This window comes from Drosophila gunungcola, assembly GCF_025200985.1.
Source record: "Drosophila gunungcola strain Sukarami chromosome 3L unlocalized genomic scaffold, Dgunungcola_SK_2 000005F, whole genome shotgun sequence".
In the NCBI taxonomy this organism is placed as follows: Eukaryota; Metazoa; Arthropoda; class Insecta; order Diptera; family Drosophilidae; genus Drosophila; species Drosophila gunungcola.
In genome coordinates this window covers 2797878-2823946 of record NW_026453180.1, presented here as the reverse complement: position 1 = coordinate 2823946, position 26069 = coordinate 2797878, and the positions used below count along the sequence as shown (strand labels likewise).

The window sequence follows — 26069 nt, the reverse complement described above, 5'->3', positions numbered from 1 at the left end:
TTATTAATTAAAAAAAACCATTATTCTCTTCCGGGAAAAAACAAATCGAGAGGAGTGAAAACTAAATTTATTGTAAACAAGATTGAATCAATTTAAACGAAAATTAATGAATTTGTAACGCAGGGCTGCCTGATTTCAGTTTAGGAGGAGTGTTTTTCGCCCTGTCGAATATATATCATTTGATTTATGCCCCACATTTCACATTCGACAGCTGTCTAATGCCAGGACATGCTCACAACAACTCTCCTTCGCTCATATCCTTGCAGAGTTGAGCTCCAATACACGCAGCCCGATTTCAAATCGAAAGCCAAAAAACCGAATGCACATCGACGGCGCACAACAAATCGAGCAGGTTGATGATGATGATTTAGATGGCAAGGGATCTGGTAACTACAGAGCTAGCCATATTCCTCTCTGAAGAATTCCTCATCCCGAGCCTGCAGATGAAAATGTGAGGGCGGTGGCAGCAGAACGGAAATGAAATCAAATCGCACAGGTAATTTGTTGCCACAATGGCCAGATGAGAGGCCTACACACTACTAACTTTTGTATTTGTGTGCTTACACGGAAAAACAATAAGAATCTGGTATAAAGATTAGTTATTTTTATCATTGAATATAAAAGCGATATTATTGCAGGAAAGCAACGCATGTCGATTTAAGCAGTGGTCAGAAAGTTACAAATTTACAGAATGTGAAAATTTGTAGGAAACGGATTTCCCCACCAGGTTTATATAAACTAATATTTAATTAAATATTTTATTAGTTTACTATACATTTTTCTACCAAGAAAGTATAAGCCAAAACTGACTAAGAAATATTGAAATGATGGATAAGTATAAATTGTTTATTTAGATAGATGTCTGTTTTTTTTTTTTATAAATTGATTGAGTAGATATAAAATTCTTAAGCAATGTGAAAATGTAAATAAATATTTTTTAAAATTGTATTTAGTCTATTTAATTTTTAAATAGTTATTTATGCAGGATTTATGGGATCTTAAGTGAAATTAATTGAGACAATATAACAATAATATATGTAATAGCACTTTAAATAAAACAAAAAAAAATTAAATTTTATGAAATTTATTCATATTTTTATATGTATATATATAAATATACAGTTCTATTGAATATGCAGGAAAATGTTTATTCATTTAATGCAGACAATATACCAATAATAAATGTAGTAATATTCTTGATAAAATTGATAAAAAACAAGAAGGAAAGCAAACTTCGGCAAGCCGAAGTTCATATACCCTTGCAGCTATTGCATTAATTAAATACTTTTGAAAACATTTAAATTATGATTTACTTGAGTATGTGCTAAAAAAAAACATTGAAACTATGATTATTTGCAGCTCAATTATTAGATAGTTATTTTATATATTTTTATTATTTCTATGGGAGCTATATGCTATAGACGTCCGATTTTGATAAAATTTATACCATAATTCTGAAATAATTAAACATTGCTATATGTCGAAGAACTAAACAAAAAATTAAAAAACAGAAAAGTTATAATTTTTTTCATTTATTTTTCCGATTGTTCCTATGGGAGCTATATGCTATAGTCGTCCGATTTTGATGAAATTGAAACCGTAATTCTGAAATATTAAACCATTACTATATCTCGAAGAACTAAACAAAAAATTAAAAAACAGCAAAGTTATAATTTTTTTTCATTTATTTTTCCGATTGTTCCTATGGGAGCTATATGCTATAGTCGTCCGATTTTGATGAAATTTAAACCGTAAATCGGAAATATTTTACCATTACTATATGTCGAAGAACTAAACAAAAAATTAAAAAACAGCAAAGTTATAATTTTTTTTTATTTATTTTTCCGATTGTTCCTATGGGAGCTATATGCTATAGTCGTCCGATCCGGCTCGTTCCGACTTATATACTACCTGCAATAGAAAGACAACTTTTGGGAAAGTTTCATGCAGATAGCTTTAAAACTGAGAGACTAGTTTGCATATAAACGGACGGACAGACGGACAGACGGACAGACGGACAGACGGACATGGCTAGATCGACTCTCCTAGTGATGCTGATCAAGAATATATATACTTTATAGGGTCGGAAACGTCTCCTTCACTGCGTTGCAAACTTCTGACTGAAATTATAATACCCTCTGCAAGGGTATAAAAAACAATAACAAATCATGTTAAGGACCTCTTAGGGTGATATTTTCTGTCAGTGCTCGTTGCCCAACCCCGGATGAGTATGCATTACAAATGATGGGATTACTGTGCGCAGATGATTAGGTTTGCGTTGCAGAATCGAGTCCCCCGGACAATGGGCGATGCCTGTGGCATTCCGCAGGTCCGGATTCCGGAATGGAGAGTCCTGGCAAGGATGTGCGGTCGAATAATAGCCTCGGTTGCCGTCTTCTTCGGGTGCAAAACCCAGAGTATCTCTGTGCCGTCCTAGCAAGACCAAAACCACAGCAATTATTGCTTTGCTATTGCTTGTGGATCAATTTAAATTGTGGAGCTCAATAACAGAATGCCTTCGCTGCGGCTTTTCCCCAAGCCCTCACTCTCTCCACCGCCTTTGATTAATATTTATGTTTAATACATTATCATGAAAAATGACTTGGGGCTGTGACCGCCCACGCGGCGTATGCGTAATATGTTACATACGGAAAATATCAAACGCAGTTTTCGCTCTGTTTACTTTTCTCGATTTGTCATAAATCAACCAGGATTCATGTTTATTTTTGCGCGACCTTGTAATCAATATGGCCCGGGGCTCCTCGATTTGCGCGGATTTAATTGAATACACCCCCGGATGAATTCGTAGCTGAAATGGCGTATAATTAGTGCTTCATCAGACCGAATTAGCCCAATTTGCCATTTCAATTGGCGCTCACTTTCGCTAGAAAGTTAAAGTCAATTTGGCAGACCATATGAAAAATGCATCAATTTGGATCGCAATCAAACCAATGAATATAAGTGCTGAATATTTCATAAATAATAAATGGGGCAAAGGACTGGAAACCTGGGATGTCGGATTGTGTGCGATTGTGGGAATTAAATATTTGTCTGTCTGCAGGTCTGACATTTGACCTTCCGGCCACACAGATTTGTTTAATGTTGCAAGGGAATAAAGCACTCGAATTCGTAATTGACAGTAATACGGGTTTTTTGCCTATTTGGCCTACCACTTTCATGTCGACAGTATTTTAGATAGAAAGTAAGCGTTGTCAGAAATTGTGATAAATATTATTAAATGGTAACAGCATTGCTGAAATGTTTTTGTATTTATGACTTATGAAATATAATATTAAGACGTTAATATATATTATGAATACTTTTACTGAATAGTAAATCATATTATTTGTGATTCATATACTTAAAAATATTTAAAAAGATTGGATAATAATTTTGAAATCAGGAAAAGTTCATAACAAGTTTAAATTTGATTTTTATTTTATTTCCTTTTTAAAGCTTTTTTAGCTAAAGAAGGAAATTCAGAAGTCATGACCTGGTTTCATGGTATTTCGCAATGTGTATCCTCGAGTACTTGCAATGCAATTTACAGGCCTCCGCCAATACCGTGCTAAAATGCAGGGAATGTCGGAAGGGAAATAAATATGGGAATGCGATCCGGAGGAGACAGCTGAAGGCGTCGGGAAAAATGGGTTTTACCGCAGACAGACAGCTGCGACAGCCCAGACACATGTTATGTGTGGTGCGATAAGTAAATAAGTAAGCACAACACAACACAACGCAACCACTGTTGAACGACAGTGCGAGCAATAACAATAATGACAGGACATATGCCCGAGTCAGGGATATCGATGGGTAGACGTGATTATGTGTAATGCTGAATAAACAAGTTCTGAATCCAGGTTGTCATGTCCTTGGCTAAAAATGTGTATTTTGCGCTCTTTTGCATATTTATTTAGTTTGCGCTCAAATTTTTAATAGACTTTTCTGACGGCCCACGAGGTCGTCCTTCCAAGGACGAGACGAAGGCGATTTTAGGGAAGGAGGACTAAAAGGAAGGCCAGGACGACATTGAATTCGCATTAGATGCGCTGCAAAAGTTCATGAGGCCGTTGAGCTGCTTTTACGGATCTGTTTAGTTTTCCGACAGTTCGACATTGACATGGACATTGGTTTATATCCTTCATGCATATGCTGAATAATTAATTGGCAATATGCTTCAGCACAAAGCACAGAACCTTGTCAGCCAGTCAGCTTAACCTTTGCCCTGCTCAGTTTGGGCCAGCATTTAATTACGCAACGAATGCTTGCCACTTTATATTATTTTGTGGAATTTTGTGCTCCAAATCCAGCTTTTCTAAGGCTACACTTGTAAATTGTGTCCATTTATTTTTGCTAAGAAAATTGCCAACATTAAGTCACCCTTTTTTCGAATTATAAAATGGAATGCATAATAAGACAATTAGTTCTCATTAATTACCATTATAATAAATCTTAATCTTTTGAATCAATACATAAAAGCGATTAAGGAAATTGCTTCTTATAAAAAATAACAATCTTTTCAATCAATAAAAAAAAAAAACAACTAAATTCCATCTTAGAAATATTGTTCGTATTTTTTTAGCTAAGAAAATTATTATATATAATAAAGGGCATTTTTTTTAATCAATGCATACAAAAATATTTGTATTTTGTTGTTTCTTTGGCCAAAAAAAATGTCCGTTAATAGTAAATTAAATTGGTTTGCATTCTATTTCTTTAAAATGTGCATAAATAAATAATCTTCCTGAGTAAAGATTGTGTTTTAACCAATTTAAATTTCATTCACTATTTTCATTCATTTTCAAAGGGATTCATTATTAATCGGCAAAAAGTACTTCAATATTCAAAATTCCCACTAGTTTAAAATTGTTGCCCAACCAGATTTTGAAAATTGTTTTTTACACTTAAGTCTTTTCGCTCCTGTTTTATGAGTGTAAACGTCTCGATTTGCGAGCACTTGCTGAAAATAATTATAATTATTTTTTATTGCCAGCGGCACTCACCGCCTTGTGGTTAATTAATTGCGGTCACTTTGCTCCGTGGATCCCAGTCTGCCGAAAATCTTTACGGTCGTGCCATCGCTTAACGGCCATTAAGCCTTTTTTCCAGCTTCACCGGGGGTTTTGTTATCCCGAGGTTCGGTTTTTATCCCATACACTTCTTTGTATTTTTTTTTGTTCTATGTGCTTCGTTTGATTTAATTTCCCATGCCAGCCGTGCGTAATTAATATAAAGTTTTTGCAGTGAATAAATCAAAGGGATGCGTAGAAATGATGCTCTAATAAGAAAATTAAGTAGCGTTTCCCTTGGTTTTACGACTATGGCAAAAGCGACAATTACGCACTGTCTACGCCCTTAAATTTCGGATGAGACTGTGTGTTGAATTTCACGCATTCCTAATGAGTTTGCCACGTTGGCGCGACATCATAAATGCCAAAATGCCGCCCCTTTTTGAGCGTGGAGAGAAATGTGGAGAAGGGGGCGTGGCACCGTTGCGTGTTGTCATGCAAGAAAATAGTCGTCGAGCTGCACATTTTACAAAGCGTTAATAAGCGCCTGGCGAACTGAGGGATTTTGTACCCATATCTATATCAAGTTGATTTGTCACTCATTTTAATGCTCTGCTCGGAAAAACACATCCTTATTTCGGTTTAAAAAATAGTGATTACTACGTTTTTACAGCAGTTTAACTATTATTAGATAAGCGTATTAAAGCGATATATTACATTTAGCACTTCAGTTAGTTTATTAAACATTGAGCTTGGACATGAAAAAAAGAGCTTTAAACTAAATTCCTTATTATTCAATTCTTGTAGGCTTTAAACTAAACTGAAGTTTAATTTGTATAGTTTTAATGGGACTTTAGCACAAATTTAAGTGAATTTGTCAAGCTATAATACCATTTTCCTTGAAACTGTGCCATTAAATACAAAAGAATTTTATGAACTTAATTTAACATAACATTCGAGTAAGTAAATACACCTTTAAAATATTTCCACATGCAGCGTGTTGTATGAGAACATCTTTAGACTGTTTTCAAACAAAAATGCAACAAGGCTAGTTAATTTTTTAAATTAAAAATTTTACTTTCATTAAATTTCTAAACATAATCTACATAATATATTTTCTTAAGTTGGTAGCTAAAGAAGACAGACTTAATATTTTAAACGACTTTTAGGCGATTGCAAATTACTGGTCTTATATATATGTCTCTCTGTAGTAATGTTTGCTGTGCACACTGCGTATGCGTAATGCCTCCTAATAGCAAACAGAGCGAGTGCGTAATATTTGCTAAGCACTCGCCAGTTGTTTGATATCGATGTGTGGCACAGTGCATTGGGGAGATGGGCTTCCGTTGTCCGATAAGCCCCGGCCCAAAAGCTTTGTACAATCTGCGCCGAAGGAGGAGAAATCAAACGCATTTCGGAACGACAATATTGGTTCCATAATCCAATCTCCCAAATCGTGGCACGCAACTTCTGGCATTGTGAAGTGAATGGGTTTCCGTTTCTGTTCCAGTTTATAATCAAATATCTCGACACAAAGTCTGGCCAATTGCCTGGGGGCCAAAAGGAGCAAACAAAGAGACGGAGAACAAAAAAAATTTTGTAATAAATATTTTATGAAAAAATAAGCCACAATACTACCAGCAAATTGAGTGTAAAACCTAAAAGCCGGAGAACACAATGCCAGGTCATTAGTTGGCGGCAACAGTTGGCCACAGAAAAAGAAACCGAAACAGAACATTGCCGAACAATGCGTGCAGCAGACAATTTCATTTGTTGAGTGAAAACACTTTGATTCGATTTCAATTAAGATGAAAGTCAGGGGATACAGTCGACCGGATATGGAGAGCGATGACGACGTGTCAACAGTTTTGCGGCCAGACCGCAAAACGGCGCCAAACGGAGGTCCTTGATGGGGAAATCATTGTGGAGGAAGCATAAGGGCTCTAAAGGACTCTCGCATAGGATTTTGCTTTGATTAAATGTCAAGTTGCATGTATCGCCGGGTGCGACCGCAAAAGCGAGTGCCACTTGATTCACATGAGCTACTCCCTTGCCACGCCCCCTACGCCCCCACAGCATTTAAATAATTGAGTTTGCCGGCTGTTTAAACGATTGCCAGCCTTTGTTTGTGACTCCTTCACGACATAGCTCTACGTTTTTCGGTGGGCGTAGTTTTATTTCATTTTGCCGCGTACGTGTTTGGCATTGCGAAAATCCTGAAAATCCTGGCCCAAATTGTAAATGGAAAGGGAAAAGGGATTCGAATTCGGATTCACAATCAGAATCAGAATCAGGCAGCAATCTGTTCGGTCGGCCCACACAACATCCTCGAACTTCTTCTGTTTATTTCCAGCAATTAAACCTTTCCAAGGACAGCGAAAAGGAGGCGGAAATCGCGTATCCGCCACGTAAGCCCGTCTCTGCCAATTAGCCAACCATGGCGTTGACATTCCGTCAGCTTGCCATTTGGCCGCTGGATGTCCATGTCCATGTGCATGTCCTGATGACCGAAGGGCCGTATGTCCGGATGGCCAGGAGCAAACAGGCCGCGGTCCCAGTTTCATTAAGAATACTGTTTGGCCCACAATCTCGCCTGTCGTGGCAACAGTGCCCGAAAAACTCATACCTACGTACTCAGGTTCTTTAATAAGCCCAGTATCTTTAAAAACGCAAGCTTTAAAACTGTTTTGTTTATTATATATAAACCAGAAGTTTAAAAATGGGTTGGATAAAAAAAACCAAAGGATTTCTTAAATTAAGAAATACCAAAAGAAAAATACCATGTTGTCAAACATAGAATCAGAATAATTAAAATTCTGATTTCCAAACTCGGTATAGAAAACATTTTTGTTCTCTGTCAATGTTGAGGTATATTATGAATAATAATACAAGATTGAATATATTAATATTCTTTAAGTTTATAAAATTAATGTTCAAAACCTTTCAAATAAAATCTCACAATTTGTTATACTTAGTTTTATTATCTTAATACGTTAATTTTAATATGAAACACATGTAAATTCAAATTTACTCTTCTCAAAATCATGCTGAATACTTTTCCAGTAAACCTTTAAAAAAAATAAAAGCAAATAAAATGTTTTAAGTGGGCAATTAGCACTTGAAGCTACCTATAATTAATTAAAAACAGCTTATTACATTTTTCATAAATTGATTTTAATGGCGAATTTCAGCTTTTTTTTCTTTGTGTGAGGTATTCAAAAGGATTTAATTTAAGAATTCCTAGAATTAATACTGGCACGTGTCATTGAATTTTCCTGTAGCTCATTGAAAGTTTCCCTCTTCTTTCTAAAGTTGTGTCCCCTCGAAACTTTGTCATGTTCTCGAAAGGTAAATTAATTTTGCCCGAGATCGAAACTATGATTCTTCATAGTTTCAAGTGACACACACGCGCGCACACTTTTTGTGCAGGCACCTCAAGTGGTTAGGAGATGGAGTGGGTTTCATCTTATCCTGGTCCTTGCGATCCTCTGCTGGGCATCCTCTGCCATCCTTTGGTGTTCAACCCACAACAACGGAGCACGGAGTGTGTTAACAAGCCGAGCAACAGGACAACAAAAAATAAGGGAGAAGGACCCTACACTGACTGGGTTTGTAATCTGCAGTCCGCCGGGAAAATCCCCCATCGCTTGGCTTTGTTGACAACGCTTCATTCATGCCATTCATGGGGTCGGTGGTTTCCCCCTTTTCCAGCTCGACTTCTGGCTATTCTGGTGCTGCCTCCCGCTGTCCGGTTTATTTATGAACTGCGCTGCGATTTCTCAACTGCAATTGGTCCTGATGCTGCTCTGGGTCCATGGTTCTTCTCCTTTTTTTTTACTTTTCATTCCCAGTTCAACAGCTGTTGCGCTTCATTTGGCTGAGGAATTGCTTTTGCCGTATTTTTCCTCCATTTATTTCGGACGGGCCTGCACTTAATTTGTGTCCCATGCACGTTCCGGCATAACAATTCACTTTGACACCCTGTGTGACGTTAGTCGCAATAAATCGCCGGACATTGAAAGTTTGCCGCAGCCCACACTCACACACACACAGAAAAGTATAAAACAAATTTGGAAAAAATGTTCTAAAAAGAAATAAACAAAAACAAACACAATTTTTAAATTAAAAAATAGAGGTTTTCTATAAATTCCTAAACTTTAGCGTTACAATTTTATAAAATTGATTTTTAGATTCATGTATTTAATTTCTTTGCAGAAGAGACTATTTAATTTATTAAAACTTTATTAATAGAAAGTTTTTAAAAAGTTTGTTGTTAATAACAAAATTAATTCTAAATATATATTTTGAAGGGTTACACCTTTTCATACATAGACGTATATATTCTACATATAAATACCTTTTATACTTCATTATATAATTGCCATTATATGGTAAGACTTTTTCTGATTAACTGAAAAGTGGTAGATAATTTTAAAAAACATTTTATTATAAAACTTTTTCTGTTTAACTGGGAAATGGCATTTGCATTTGAAAAACTCAATTTCTTTTTGTGTAAAACACTCTATTTTATATTCGAGCGTTTCAATTTCGATTTGTTTCGGTTACGGCCTGGTTTTTTGTTTTTTTTTTTCGAAGCTTTGTTTGCCTGTGCGTGACAATTGCGATGTCCTTGGGTTGCAGGTCCTGCACAGGATCTATTCATGTGGGTGATAAATCTTGTTGGACTTTATTTAATGCATGATTATATCCAAAACCTACACACACCCACAAACAGTGACCTTTAATGCTAATGGCAATCTGATCAGTTTCATTAGCATGCACAGGACGAGGGCTTCTTGCGGCCCAGAGCATATAGCCCATGGCCCCAAGCACAAGGCAGATAGCCCGATTCGGAAACTCATTCTCCCAATTTCGCGCTAATTAACTGGGTGCCAACTACAGTCGACCAAGTTGGCTGGAACTTTGCCAGCATCCGGCCTCGTGCTCTTCGTCCTGTTGATTTCGCAGCGAGTGTGAGTGTGTGTGTTTATGTGATTTCATGCTTGTTACCAACACCAACAACAGCAACGGAAAGTTACAATTTATGAGCACATCCTTGCTCGCTAAGCTTGTGTAAGCACGAGAGGCTCTGTCGTCGCTTTTTCGCCCAGCTTTTCCACCCATTTTCCCAACAGCCTCCTGCTGCGACCAAACACTTGTAACACTTTGCCTTACATCTTCGTCCAAAAATCCAAAAGTCCTGATTTCGCTGGGCGGAATGCATGTCCTCTCGCTGGCATTTTGACAGCCTCAAGCGGCAACTAATTTTCATTTTTCACCAAATACAATTTCAAAGTTTGCCCGCTCATTTGGCAAGTCGTGCTATTTCATTGGGCGTAAACACATTCCCCCTGTCGCATCACTTTTTATGAACTTTTCAAATGGCTGTAAAAAAGTGGAATAACTGCATTCTGCGCCAATGACTTGGCTCAAAGTTTGCAACTTCCAAACTTGATCGGCATCCCTCTGCTTTTAATCCGTTGTCCGTTGGCAACATCAATGGCAATTGGGATGTATATATATCCCCTAACCATACACACACACTATATATTCATCCCTATGCAGCTCAAATCGAGCGTATAGCTCGACAATTGAATTGCTATGTGGGTCTTTTCATTTAATAATTCCATTTCAAGGCAAACAGCAAAGCCAGCTCCGAGTTCCCCTTTTATGTGCACCACATAGTACGTACATCCCAACTGCAGTGAATGTCCGATAAGCTGGCCAAAGCATTCTGATTGCTCTGCTCGATGGCGATAGTCTAGAGCAGCTTATCAGCCAGCCGAAGAGCTTAGCAAAGCAGTTATGCACTCAAAAAACAAACCTTTAATTATGTTATTTTTTTAATATTTTAAGAATTATATCATTGTCATGTATAAAACATTTTTGGGCTAAAAATACTATGCATACTAAAAAAGGGACTTAAAAAGTTTGTTTGACTATTTAATCTCAGGTTTCAAAATATTTTTATATTTTTAATAGGTCACCAACAGAGTTAGGGCTTTCTAAATTTATATATATATTGTTTTTATTTGTAAAGAAGGGAGCAAAAGATTTTAAAAATTATAACTAATTACAAATAAGTTGAATTTCGTATTAAATTTGTTGCACTTTTTCTTTTGTGTTCCTCTGATTACAGCTCTAAAAATAGTGTCTTAAAAGCAACTTCATTCACATTACAGCTTTAACTTGGTACTGGGTTAAAATAACTTATTGAAAATCAGTTTCGTGTGTTAACTTTACGGTTTCGTTGGCTAACCCACTTAACAGGGCCAACTTATTATAGAGGTCACAATGGAAAAGGGGCTTTTTGCATGCTAGGCAACACATTATTTCCGCCTTATAAACTTTCTCCGCTCGACTTTCACCGCTTTTCAGCATGTGTGCGTGTGTATTGGCTGGTTTGTTATGCCGGAAAAACGGGAAAGCGGGAAAAGCCCGAAAACTCAGTTGATGGTTATCGTAGGGAAATTTATGGAGCCCAGCTAAGTACGGTGTAAGCCGGGCGGACCATTACACGTCCGTGTTTTGAGCACTTTAAGTCGACGCGTGCAACTTGCGCCCAACTGCCAAATGACTAATTATAATTTTCCGCCTCTTTCTCGGTACTCTTTTTCGTGTTTTTCAACCAAAATAGGAACAGCTGCAGCCGGCGGCAGCAATAACACTTGTGAATTATGGCCAAAGTTAATTAAAAGCCAGGAGTGGAACTAGAGCTGCACATAAATCAATCCGGAACATGTTGAACTGCTGGAGTGCCAATATCCAATGAAAATGGCCAATACAAAATATACGTTGAAAAGAAACGAAAACAAAACAAATCGAAATGACTTAAGCCGGCTTACAAGCGAGCAGAACAAAGCGAGCATAACGCGCATAACGTATACGCAACGTCCAACACGGCGGATGCATGATTAATTGCACTTTAAATACACACGGAAAACGACGACAAACGAAAACGTAAACGCAAAACCGATTCTTCTCAACCGAGGCAAAAAGCAGTAAAAAAGGCGCCGAAATGTTGCCAACAAATGTGATGTCATTCATGAAGAAGGTAAGTGACACTTCGATTTTTAATGAATATATATAAATCACAGCACTGCGGCCTTGTTATTGTCACTGGCAGAAGCTCGTAATTTATGCTTAATTTCAATTTCATCCGCCAGTTGTGATTCTTTAATTATTCCGCCATGATAATGAGCAGCAAAATGAAATGATATAAAAACCTGAATTTTTAATTCAATTGGCTTCTGTAAAAGAAGTGCATACACTTAAATTTTAATTGGCAAAATCGGATCTGCTTTGTTTTCCAAAAAGGAATAATAAAATAAAAAATCTCCAGTCTGTTATAATTTTCTAAGCTTATTATAAATGAGAGGAACAAAAAAATAAATAAGTGGTTGTTATAACAGCTTCAATAACTTTTATATCATATCAATTCAATTTACTAGTAAAATTAGTAAAATTTCATGTTCAGTTCTTGTATTTCTAAAATAATTTTAAATATTATTTCAATGTTATTGTTTACGCAATTGAAATAAATGTTTATTATTATCCTAGTCCTGCAAGTATTTTTACTTATAAATTAATGCACTAATCACATAGTTATTTATTCATTTAATAATTTCTAAAAACATAGCAATATTATTTTTTTCTATTTGTAAATTCCCAAAAATAAATTGTAAGTGTTAATTCGATATTATTGTTTACGAAAATTGCATGCACAAAGCAACTGCAGGATGATGTTTGAGTTTTTCAAATTGTTTAAGACCTTTTCAAACAGGCTTCAAAAACAAACGCCCTGCGGAAGGGCAAACAAAACTTTTTAATTAAAAAGCCCTTTAAATGCTTTGCCCGCCTGACTGATTTTCCCTTTTGTTTATGAGAGCCCCAAAAAATATCAAAAATACACACATAAAAACGCAAACGGACTGTCTGGCAATCGAAGTGGGTTCAATTATCCTGCCGAAACCTGCCGACCACCTGCCTTTCGGGTTGGTTTTTCCTTTTTAAAATGCGGAAATTGTTTTCGGTATTAGGAAGGAAAAAAGAGAGAATAAAATTATAGGTACTGGTGTGAAGCCAAAAATAACACAAAAAAGAGGAAGAGAAATCGAAAAGCCTTCGAAGAGTGTAAATTCCGTAGAAATTCCTATTTGGCACAAAATTCTTTGCAAAGTTAATAAAAACCAAGTTGGAAATTAAGGGCAAAGACTGACAAGCAAACTAAATGCTGCAGATTTTTGTGATTTCGCCAAGTTTGATTAGACCAAATGAAGCACGAAATCAAAGCGGTCTAACTTCTCCTTCAGCCAGAAGAAAGAACCCATCTCAAGACAATGATGAGCCGTTGACAGTCTGTTAGCAAGTCTGTTGGCAGGCAGCAAAGGATTTGGCAAACTTTTTCTATTTGCCATTCAAATGCCTAACAACCTAAGTCGGGGTACATCTTGGAATTTGGCGGCAAATTCGCAGGGCATCAAAGGACACTCAGGACACGGGTGAGGTCGTCCTGCAGTTTATTTGATGCAATTTTCTTAATAGTCCTGCCGCTGTAACGTTGCCCCAACAACTGCCGCACTTGGCTCGTTACACATTTGCTTGCGGTTGCCTGTGGACAGCTCCTGGCCATTCCATCCTGGCCATTTTATCGTGACCAATGCCATCCTGACCACACGTGTCCCAGTTGGTTGTCCAGTGTCCTGTGTCAGTGTGCTGCACTTTATTGTGCCCGGGTGCCGGCCATAAACAGGCCACAGCAACAGGCAACGTTCCACTTGCAACAGGCAACTCGAAGCCTTGAGTCCAATGACAAGCACGTGCCTGCCCCAGAAGCAACTTGTTACTCAGGCAAAAAGTGTACAAGAAATACAAGAAAATTCAGTAAAACTTGCAATTTATTACTATTTTTAAATTAACATTGCAACTTATGTTGTGGCCATAAATAAGGCCCCTTTTTTTCATAAGATAAAACTTTATTATACATTTAAGTCGACAAAGTGAGGGTAAGTTGGTAGGTAGATAGTAATTACTTATTAAATATAATAGTATTTTTTAACAAATTTTTAAAAAACCAAAATACTAAAAACAGCCATGCCAAAATGAAAGAAGTTTATTGCCATAAAACAGGCGCCTTTAAATTACTATCCTTCACAGGATAATAAATTTGATATTTTATAACTATTAAAATATTAATAGCTTTATATACTATTGAGACATTCGTAAAATTATCTATATTATAAAAGAACTTAAAACAGTTTCTTCACTATTTTTTAAATACCAATAGCTTTTTATATCTATTTAATTGGATACCGTTTTGAAATATTTATATTATTTATTGAGCACTATTATTATTTAAATATCTTTTTATACCTAGATACGTTTTCCATCGCAAGACATTCGTTTTCAACTTGTGCGCAACTTTTAAGTGGCAAAGTATTTGCTCGCTGCCTTCATTTCAGTTGCTATTGATTTCCATTCCGGCTGCAAGGATGTCGATGGCTGTCCTGTCGGAATGCAAACGCATTCATTCATGGCAGACAAGGCGCAACTTTCTCCTTCGGCTGGCTACCAACTTTCTCCTCATTTCATCTGGCATTGACTGCTGTTTTATGTAGCATACTTTGCGGCCATAAAGGGCGCACATATTGCGCGCCATAATATGGAAAAGCGAGTGGAAAACTGGGGGAAAAGTGGCGGAAAAGAAAGTGGAAAAGCTGAGGAAATGGAGGAGGAAAACCCACGGAGGCGGCAACAGCAGCAGCTCTTAAACGTCAACACATAATTTTCGGCACTAAACATGAAACTATTTGCGGCTTCGGGCCATAAGAGCCAGCCAAGAAAAAATCATAATAAATGACAAAATTAACACGGCAATAATTGTGTGAGGAGCGGAAAACCGAGAAGAATGCTGAGTAGTAGAGTAGGGTTTACCCTTGAGCAAGAAAAATGGCCTCAGACACCTGAGCACATAAATTAAGTGGGTTGGTTTGGGTTGGCTTGGGTTGCGTTGTAGGTAAGTAGGTAGAGAGGTGGTTTTACGTGGTTCTTCCGAACAAACAACTATACATTACACTACGATTTCATGGGGAAAATGAAGAGAGCAGCCAAGGAGCCCATAAATCCGCAGCATGAATATTGCCAGGCCGACATCAAATGACATCATCAAAAATGTACCCCAAGCTGAGCACAAAGCGGCCATAATCTGACACTAGATGCCGCCTAGTTTCAGGGTCCTAGAATGTCTGGGTGCCCCAGTCCCCCCAAATCCCCCTCGTAACCCCCTTATAGCACCCTAAAACCCTATAAGCCCCTGCCCCAAAAGGTAGGCAGCCAAAAACGCTGCAGCCAAAAGCACTTAGCGTAATTTGCGCTGTGCGAGAGAGAAGGATATACTCTATATGGCAGGCCCTTAATGCATGGGGAAAAACATTTTAGTCTATTGCACTATTATTTCATGTCCAACCTACGTAGGATTAACACATAAAAGACATGTGTATAAGGAAAACAATCCTTTTTTTTCTAAAACTATAATAATAAAAATATCACTATAAATTTATTTGTAAGCCAATAAAAAATACGGCGTGTAAGGCCCAACAAGTTCTGTTTAATGTGTTCATCTAGTCCATTACAATATTTTGTTTTAAAACAAAAATTGCTTCGAATTAATTATATTCTTTATAATACATTAAGGTAAAATTTTTCTTTAGATTTCTGAACGCTCAATTTTTCCCCATTACATTTTAAAATTTTATATTTTTAAAAAATATTTATAATTTTGGCTTTAAAAATCTCGTTTTAAGTGTAGATCTAGTACATTTTTATTTATTGTTTTAAGTGTAGTCAACAGAGCGGCTGTTTGTTCCGGTTTCGTTGGCGCTTTGGCAAATAGAAAATTTCCACTTCATAAAACGCTGACAGAGCAGAGCAGCACTTATGTTTTCGGGGCTCGGCTGGTCGGCTAGTCGCCTCCAATTGTTATTCTTCCCTCTGAAACACAGACACACACACACACACAGCCCGGTGAATCCCCCTTCTCACAGTCTGTATGCATTAAAAAGAATGACGGCAATTTTTGAAAGCCGCTATGGCTGCTGGATTTTTTGCTTTTGGTTCTCCGTTGTTTAATCAAAAATTACTTGCCACACTTTACGATTTCTTGGCAATTTGTTGCGCTTCAGACGCCTCCAGCAAGACCCAGAAAAAATCAAATAAAACGCACCGCGTTACTTTCACCTGCTTGCTCGTGATGACTGTGCAAAAAAAGGGAAAATCTGAGAAACACCAGGACAATAACCTGTTTTCTTACTCACAGGGAAATCTGTTTTCTTGCCAGGAATTTGATGGTTATATTCGTCTAATTTAGTTAAGCCGCGGGATTAGAAAATGATTTTGAGATATTTCACATATAAACCTTATTCTAAAGAAACCTTATTATAAAGAAGAATATAAGCATGCTGCAATTTTTCGTTTATTTATACTTTACTTTTGTATATTTAAGCTAGCTAAGTTTATTTTAAGAACATGATTATGCCCATGATGCCCGTTTTATTAAAATTAATTGAAATCACTTAAATTTCCCTTAATCAGATCACGTATTTTGAAACCTCTGATAAAATCAAATAATTTGTACATCTCTCTATTTATATACATATATTTTCTAACTATAAAAATCAGTTATATTGTTAGAAAAATGTTATGTTGTATTGAACCAATTTTGTTCACTTTTAAGTTATTAATTAATTTATAATTTATTGTAACACATCTAAGATATTTGTATTTTATTATCAGTTAAACTTGCCTTAATAGATTATATTCAAATCTGCACCTGTTTCTTTTTACAAACAATATCTTCTATCCTTATGAAATCAGTTTTATTAATTAATTATTCATTTGTTATTTTTTTGTTATAAATACATATAAGATATTTGTATTTAATGCTGTTTGAGTGCCAAACAACATATTTTATTAAAATGTTTAAAACCACTTAAATTCATCTTAACCAGGTTACATATTTAAAACATCACCCCTTCAAAATAAAGCATAAGCTGTTGCATAAGACTCTTAGCTGATGAAAACGGCTGACTTGAGGTCGTGGTATTACACGGCTAATAATCTCCTCGTTTTGGACCAAGTTTTATGTTCATGACCAGCTGATACCCGATAGCCGAATAAAGATTTACAGCTGTCACAAATCAAACTCACAGCTCGATACGCCAATGTTTATCCACATTTACTTTGACTTAGCACCGCACTCTCGCTAACCTCTCACCTTTCCCCTCTGTTCTCCCCTGTTTATTTTCCCACAGATGGTGGCCACCGATGAGCAGGCCAGCGAAAGGCAGCAACATGCGACGGATTCCGGGGGCGGGGCCTCCCAAACGGGGGCCCTGAACAAGATGAAGGCCACGATTTCCTCCTCGCTGCTCACCGTCACAGACAAAGGTAAGTTTGTGTTTGGTTATCCTTGCTGTAAGTGCAGGCGAATTTATGGCATGAATTTTCATACAAGTGCCCGTTAAGCCAGCTGGCTAAACTTTGTGCAAACTTTGTGTGTGTGTGCGAGTGTGTGTGCGAATGCACGTAAGTCTTTGGCAATGAGCATTCGGCGGCTAACGGCGCGTATACTCAATATTTGCTGCTTACGCTCGTTTGCATCACATATTGAATTATGCAAGAAGTCAGTGGTTACTGCAATGCCAAGTCATCGACATTCACACTGTCACTGTTGTTATGGTGACCATAAATGCTGCCAAGAAGGTCAATAAAATCTGTGGACTACTGTTTCAGCATCAGTCGTGGTATACTATTCACAGTTCTGTTCAAAATAATAGAAATAATAATACACAAATAATGAGCAAACAAATTAATAAAATTAATAATAATAACAGTTGAACCTTAAAATTTACACAAATCTAAAAAAAAAATAAATATTAAAAATTTAAATCAACATACATTTTCTTAAACCAGCTTTTTGAGAGATTTAAAATTTATGTAACATCAAGACAACGTTACAAGTTAAAAATGTATTAGGCTAATCTGTTAGGCAATATCAAAATTTATTAAAATAAAAATAACAAATAATCAGTGCTATATTTCAATATATTTCATATATTATATAATGTTCTTCATAAAATACCTTTAATATTTTTTTTGTTTCTACGTTTAAAAGCATGTAATGCCTCCATAATTTCTTCGTTTAAAACCATGTTATGCCACTATTATTTTAAACACTGCTGTATTTATTTAGTATGTAGTAGTGACAGAAGCAGCGGGAAACATGAGAATGTGGTGTTGACTTTTGTGTTATTTTTATCACATTTTAGTTGGCCACCAGCAAAGCGAATGCTGTGGCTTGTTGATTTTATGGCCAAGCCACTCGATTTATTAGAACGAAATGAAATCTTATTTCACGATGTTTATTTAGCAGAGTCGTAAAAGAACGAGACAGATTTGCAGCACATAATTTGGGCAAATATTTTGGCACTTGTGTGTCCCTTTGGATGCACATCCAGCTGTAGGGCAGTTGGCAAATCTCCAGATTTTCGTGGCTAACCACAGTCAAGAGCTGACACATAATTTAAAAGCAGAAGAAAACTTGCGGATACTTTAATAGCTTTTTCTTTTTTCTTTTCTGTAGCCTGAGTGTTCCCTAGAGCTGGTAAAATCGTTTTTTTTGCAACAAAGAAAAATAGGGGAAAACGAGGTTTTTCCTCGCATTGTTTTATATTTGCTTTGCCACTTTTACGGCTGAAAATGTCAAGCGTGAGTTGCCAAAAGGTGAAAAGCACAGGGTGCAACTGTGCGTATGAGCAATGCAAGGCACACACAACAAAAGCACACCTTTGTCCTTGTCTCCTCACTGTGACTAATGCACCGCGACTTTTTCCGGGCCGCATAAAACTTTTCACCATTTTCTCAAGGGTGAAATACTATATGTATAAAACACATACTCGCTGTGTATAAGCATATAATCATATAAATGTGTGCCAGTTCAGGGGAAAAAGATATCAGTTTGTCAGGTTTTTCCGCTGCAGAGGAAAAAAAACCCACTTAGAATGAAAAATCATTTGTTGCATAAGTGATTTTATGTAATTTAGTAAAGTGCTTCAGTCTCACAGGCAAACTCATAAGTTATACAATCCATCCACATTGTTTTATTTACATATGCTTCGGAGTATATGTATCTTAGCATAACAGTTGAGCAAGCATAGATAAATAAATTCTTTAATTGTATTTTCAATTGCGTTGTTGGATTATATTAATTTTGTGGGCTAATTCGGTAAGAAACGTTAATAGAATTGAAAATATAGTACACTAAAAGTTAATTTTTTATATTTGTATGGTAACAGATATTTTATTATAAATCATGGGCATTTTATTTTTCAACTGAAGCTAGTTAATAGTTAAATATATAAATTGGTTTAATCGGCTTAAAAATTGTTTAACTTATCTACCTATTGCAATTAATCCAATTTAGCTGCCATTTACACTTTTGGCCTTGTCTTTTAATGAATAACGAAGGCCGGTCAGATATATCTGCTTTAGCCGATTATTATTTTATTTATTGCATTTGCCTGCCTGCCAGTCGCTTGGTCAATTAGCAGACCAAACAAATTATGTGCGCTGACAACAAATTAAGCATAGAATGTAGAATGGCAAGCACACACACTGCATTTGGGTCAGTTCATGCAATCGGTGGAAAATCAACAAGTTTCCATAGAGCCAGAGGGTTGGCTTTTTGCTTGGTTGGCTCAGTAATTGATTACATACACTGATACAAAAATGGAATAGTTCAAACAAATTCTTGGCTATTGAATTTAACAAGGAAGTAATAGATATTATAATATAATATAAAAACCAGCTTTGAAAATAGTCATATGACAAAGTAGTAATATTTCCATATTTAAAATAACTTTAATCCGCAAAACTGAAAATCAAAGCGAAAAAATATTTAAATTGAGTGTGAAATACTTACATTTACTACTTTTTTTACCAGTGTAACCTAATCCCTTGTCTTTTCTCTTTTAAAAAGTTAATAAAATGTCGCCCCGCCCCTCTTTGGTGCCGACGGATGCGGATACCAGCGGCAGTTACGGCTCGCCCAGCTATCAAAGCCAGCAGCAAATGCAGCAGCACCAGGATTCCGGCGGCACTATGAATAACAACAACAACAATAGCAGCAGCACGGCGACCAGCGGAGGCGGAGGGGGCGGGGTAGCGGCCAAACAGGAGCCAGGACGCAGGGCGGGGGCATGCAGGGTGTGCCTGAAGTCCTTCAAGCCGGACGACTACCACAAGACGTGCTTCGAGTGCCAGCAGCGAGTGTGCGAGGACTGCGCCAGCTACAGCAAGCTGGACGAGCACGAGGATGCGGTAAGTTGTGCCAGGAACCGGTGAAGGGGAAAAGGGATTCGGGGAAAAGGACATGGGTCCAGGATGCACCTTCCGGGCCACTAGGCAATGCGCCATGGCCGCGTGGTCGCGCGCAGAATTAAACACTGGCTTTCGGCCGGACTTCATTAATAAGAAAATAGTCGAGGGCGTAGTCGGGCACTGGAAATATATATGGCAAAATCAGAACTGTTTTAAATTGGCCATAAAACATTTAAAAGTTTCAAGAAGTGAAAGAAACATTTTATATTGTTGTGCATATTAAAACTAAGTGATTATGATATGTGATGAAAATTTATATTTCGTCAGTTGTGATTTAAAAACAGAGCTATTTGTTCGCACTTTGTTACATTGTCAAATATAAATAATAACAATAATAATAATAATCAATAAATAAAACTTATTGATTGTGATATATGATTAAAATTATTATTCCGTCAGTTGTGATTTAAAAACAAAGCTATTTTTTGCACGTAACCAGAGTAGCAAACTCAATTTCTCAAACAAAGAGTAGAAATTGCATTTTTTTTGCCGTGATAATGACTGGGTGGGTGGCAACAAAAGCCACAGAAGCGAAGGGGCATGGGTCAGTGAGCATAAATTAGATTACTGACGGTGGTGGCGAAAGGGGCTCGGTGACAATGGACAATGGCCAACTGGGCTCAACTGCGGCCTATTCATCGCGGGGCATTAACAAGATAAAGGCCAAATTAACGAGATTAAATGGCATCCCCCTTTTGGAGGAGGGTATAGGAATTTGGATGCATGCCCCCAATGTCCAGTTCATTGTTTCTACTGTTTCTCCACCATCAACACTGGCCGCATAATGATCATTGATAGCCACACCGTGCAACATTGTCTTCACCCGAACTTGTGGTAATTTGTCAAGAAGCCACGCCAACGCCCTGAACATAAAATTTAACGTTTGTCTGTCAACCTGGCCACTTTGGCTAATTGAAATTGATGTTCATGGGCGTTGACTACAGGATACAGCACACACAGTGCACACACAGAGCAACCAACCCACAAATAACCGCCTGTTATGCCCGCCCAGCGTAATTATGGGTCTGGTTTGAGAGTTTGGGGCAAAGTAGGAGGTATCCCATCATTTAGAGGCTTCGCTGCTGAAATAATCATTTAGAGCATACGGCACTGGGCACTGGACAGCCATTCAATTGTTCATGAACTCCAGATATGGTCGTTGCCAAATGGGAATTTGATTTCAGTCACTCGAAGAAAAAGATATAATAATTTTTCCGGAATAAATGATGAAAATAGTAAGAATTTGTAATCACGAATTTTAATTTATGGTGAAAAATAAGAATTTGATTTCTGTCACTTGGAGAACATAGGAAAGTAATTTTTACTTAAAGTCCGGATTAAATTATGAGAGCAGTACTAAAAGTACTCGTTATTTTAAGTGCAGAAAACCCTTTAGAGTACCATTTCTTAATCCAGCAATTTATATTTTACTATGATATATGTTGGGAAATGCCAATTTGATTTTAGTAACTCGGAGAAAACGAGATAGTAATTTTGACTTAAAGCCGAAAAAAAGGTTAGAATAATACTAAACTTCAATTTATTTTCTAGTGCACAAAACTAGTGCTGGAATATGAAATTTTAAGCCCAAATTACTTTTTTTTCCTTTATGGTTTTCTTATAATTATTGTTGACCAATTAAAGCACTTTCCAACCAATAGCCATATCAGTGTCGCACATAAATCTTTTGAAAGTAGCCAAAAATAATTGATAACTAGAAATCAGCTTAGGTGTTTATTTAAATTTATGATGGCAAAAATTAAATTAGAGTTGTCAATGATGAGGTATTGTTTTAATTTAATTTTGAATATTAAAGGGTAAATGAATACTTTGCTCAATATACATATTTATTTGTTTGCTTAGACACCTTTGAAAGTACGAGAGCTAAGCTCTCACTTTATATAATTGATTTCTGACTTCATTTAAATTATTTTATAAATTTAAAAGGGTAAGTGTAAATAACATATATTGACACGTTTGTTTATTTGCTTAGACACATTTATAAGTAATATAATCCCTTAAACTTTGTGACAACATTTTCACAATAATATGCACTTCAGCGACAAGTTAAAGGAAGACTGACAAAATTCGTGAATCTTGATTGTATAGAAATTTGTTGTGGCTCATTTGCTGCTACATGCACAACTTGCTCCTCAGAGCTAAGCTCTCATGCTCTCACATCAAAATCGATTTCAGGCTGCTATTGCATACGCGATAAACGCAAAATAAGTCTTAAATTTCCATGAGCATGCAGTGTGTGCTTGGCTTTGGCTGCTCTTTTTATTCTGACGTTGCTGTGGCAGCTAGGAAATAACTTTTCACTCGATTTCATGATAGGATCATGAACTGGCTGCCACACACTGCGACACTGCCACATTGCCGCGCTGCAGCACCGTGTAATTACAGAGCACGCAACTGGGGAGCTCAGAGACAATAAACCAGAGCCGGGCTCTAGTTTCAGACTGCAGCTGTGGCTTACAGTGCCGGCCATGTGCATAGCTGCACCGAAAATTGATAAAAATCAAATTGTCAAACTTATATCCCAAAAAAAATTCTTCATGATCAAAGTGTATTAAACTTAAATATAACTCAAATGCTTAACAAATAATGAATAAAATTAAGAAGAAAACTGTCGCTTATAACCAACCAATAAAACTTTTTAGATAAATAATAAGTACTAAAAAAAAAGTTATCGTAAAAATTTATAATCAGCCTAACAGATAGAAAATCAAAACAAATTTAAATTAATAAATATGACATTTTTTATTTTAGACTAATTTGTGAAACTGTAAATAAGTCACAAAAACCAACTATTTTGATAGCCCGCAAAACTTTTTGGTGGTTTTTCTCTGTGCAGCGACTTAATTACAATGGCAGCAGCTTCAGCCGGGGCAGCCATTGAATATGAAGGGGGAGGGCACGGCACAAATGGAAGGGTAGAGGGTGACACACATGACGATTGAAGCCGCTGGGCAAAGTGAATCAGCAGCCAGGTGGAAATGTAACGAGCATTGTGCGGGCGTGCCGCGGAAAAAGGAAAAAAATGGAAGTGGAAAATGCAGCGAGGTGGACTTGAGGGGATGAAAATGATGCAGGCTGTGCACCTGTGTCCCCTTCAATTTGTGTGGGTGTGTGGAGGGTGTAGTGGTCCTGGAAATAGGATTTTTCCCGTGACGTGCTCGCCGGCAGGGGGGCGAAAAGTTTTGTTCTGAAAGTAATTAATATTTATTTTCGCTGCCCAGCGAAATGGGTTTTCTTGAGCATTCGCGCTGGCCCCTAATAAATATTAGCAACACACAGCGGTGTGCGGCCGCAAATAGATTCCAGCGCTTAGCAGCAAATTTTAATTAACGCTGCGTATACTTGATGCCGCGTTGCCACAGCAATGGCAATTGATTTTTACCCCCTCCCTCTTTTTTGTCCCTTTTCTTTCCACAGACCATGTGGCGCTGCAGCGTTTGCCGAAGGAAAATGGCCTCGCGGGTGTGCATTCCACAGGACTCGACGGACTCCATGCTGGACGTCCCGGTGCTGGAGGCACTGCAGCGGCGCCACTCGGACGCCAAATTGGGCAGCAGCACGCAGACGCTGGCGCCCAGCAACGGAGCCGCCCTCGCCCCGCCGCGAAGTCCTGAACTGCGGCGCCACTCGGACGTATCGCCAGCCTCGCTCAAGGAGTTGGAAAGGGTAAGCCATATATAAAATATTTATAATAAAATTAGCTTTTTTCTTTTCCATATACCATAAAAGAGTTTTATATATATACTTTTCAAAAATAGGTTCAGATTAGTTAATTGTATAGGTATTATTGTTATTGAATTTTCTAGAATAATAAATTTGAGCTTTGGACTTAATTTAAAATCAGCACCAACACATTCTTTGAATTGACAAAACTTTTGACTAGCAAAAAATACCAAAGCAACTGTTGAATGTTAAAGTTTTAATTTAAAACCTATGCGGTGTCTTTTTAAGTAGTGGTATAAAATGCACATTTCTTGTAAAGATCAAATTTGAAAGTAATTGTTTACCATTTACATAAATAAATCAATTTAATTTTTATTGTTTTCTTTTACATATAAATAACACAAATATTTTTGATTTGCTCTGATATTAAAATTGAGTGAATGTAAAAAAAAGGTATGAGTGCTAAGATAATGATTTTTCAGGAATAAAAAGAGTTTTTGGAGCAATGCTTAAAAAACTAGTTTAAGGAAATTTTTCTTCGTTTTTAGCTTGCTTTAGTTGTTCTCTAAGTAAATGTATATTAAAACCTGAATTAATATGAAAAGCATGTTGTTCAACTTCGTAAAACCATTTAACACGCCCTTTCCAGCAACTGAAAGGTGGCCGCAGCATGGCGCCCAGTCGCTCCAACAGTCCGCCGAGGGGCGAAGGTCCGGACGGACAGCCCCCCTTCGGGGCGCCCCTGTCGCGGATGCAGTCGCGAAGAGGGTCGCGGGTGGCCCGGCAGCACAGCTATGATGACGACATGAAGACCGGCCCCGTGGGCGGCAGCATGGGCGGCGGGGGTCCGGCGCTGGGACTGGGGGCGGATGGAGCGGGCCTCGGCATTCCGGCCATGCCGCGCAGGTAAGGGGGGGTTTTTCGAAGAGGTGATCCAACATCACTGATCAAAAAATGGAATAGTATAAATAAATAGCGGGATATTAAATTCAATATGTTTTCTTTCATATTTAATTTAAACATAAACTCAAAGTATTTATTACAATGTATGCTAAATAAATCATCTATTATTATTAAAATATTTGACTAGTGTGAAATATATTGTACTTCAAATGGGGCCTTTATGAAAATCTGTGATTTTCTGCGTTTTTTTTAACACTGCACTTTTACTCACCCTTTGAACCACAGGAAGTCCGCCTATGATGTGTTTGCCCCCGGGTTGACACAGGGAGGCGCCACAACTGCCACCCAGCTGCAGAGGTCGCCGGGCGAGGGCGGCATCATGCCGCCCATCCAGCTGCCCGGGTCGCGGAGACCCTCGTTCCGGGTGCCACATCCCTCGGAGGACATCCAGAACGACGACTCGCCGGGATCGCCAGACAAGGGGAGCCCCGTGCTGACCGTCGACGATGACCGACGGATGAGGCGACGCGGCTCCCAGCTGTAAGTGGTGTTAACTTTTTAAAGGGCTTATACTGCAGAGCGGAAATTTAGGTTTTAAATGCTGAATATATATCCAAAATTGAAAAACAACCATTGGGATTACATTTTTAGAGGGTTCAATCCGTAAAACAAACATTTTTTATATTTTTGAACAAAATGTAGTTTTATAAAGCTGAGTGGTGTTAAAGTCTTCAGTGCTCTAGGGAAATTTAATATTTACCAGAAAAAAAAAATTTTTTTAATTTCTTTGTAACCTTCAAGTGGTGTTACATTTAAAAGTTTTTGATAGAAATTTTTGTTTAACTTTAGTCTTATAAAGCAAAAGCACCTGATTGATGTTATAAGTTATACGAATGAACTGAAAATAAAATGAATTATTTTATTTTTATTTGCCTAAAGAAATATTACCAGTATAACTTTTATATATTTTTTTTATGTTTCAACGATAATAATATACAAACACGTTTCTAAATGATTAAAATGAAACGATATACAATT

The 26069-nt window shown here is 37.2% G+C and overlaps 1 protein-coding gene across 5 annotated transcripts in view; it reads left to right on the top strand.

Annotated features, from left to right (window-relative positions):
- Positions 1–26069, top strand: part of LOC128259070 (regulating synaptic membrane exocytosis protein 2) — a 77385-nt gene that overhangs the window by 22104 nt on the left and 29212 nt on the right. For 3 of the 5 annotated variants that reach the window (XR_008268013.1, XM_052991202.1, XM_052991203.1), the window contains exons 2-8: positions 267–496; positions 11647–12063; positions 17318–17453; positions 20044–20384; positions 23883–24131; positions 24778–25034; positions 25317–25571. Coding sequence is in view for 4 of the 5 variants with exons in the window: in XM_052991202.1 (XP_052847162.1) it covers positions 12028–12063; positions 17318–17453; positions 20044–20384; positions 23883–24131; positions 24778–25034; positions 25317–25571 (1274 nt within the window). In the remaining variant the exon portion in view is untranslated. Of the gene's footprint in view, positions 1–266; positions 497–655; positions 728–11646; positions 12064–17317; positions 17454–20043; positions 20385–23882; positions 24132–24777; positions 25035–25316; positions 25572–26069 lie in introns of those variants that run through there. The other 2 variants (XM_052991207.1, XM_052991206.1) reach the window with 2 other exon arrangements.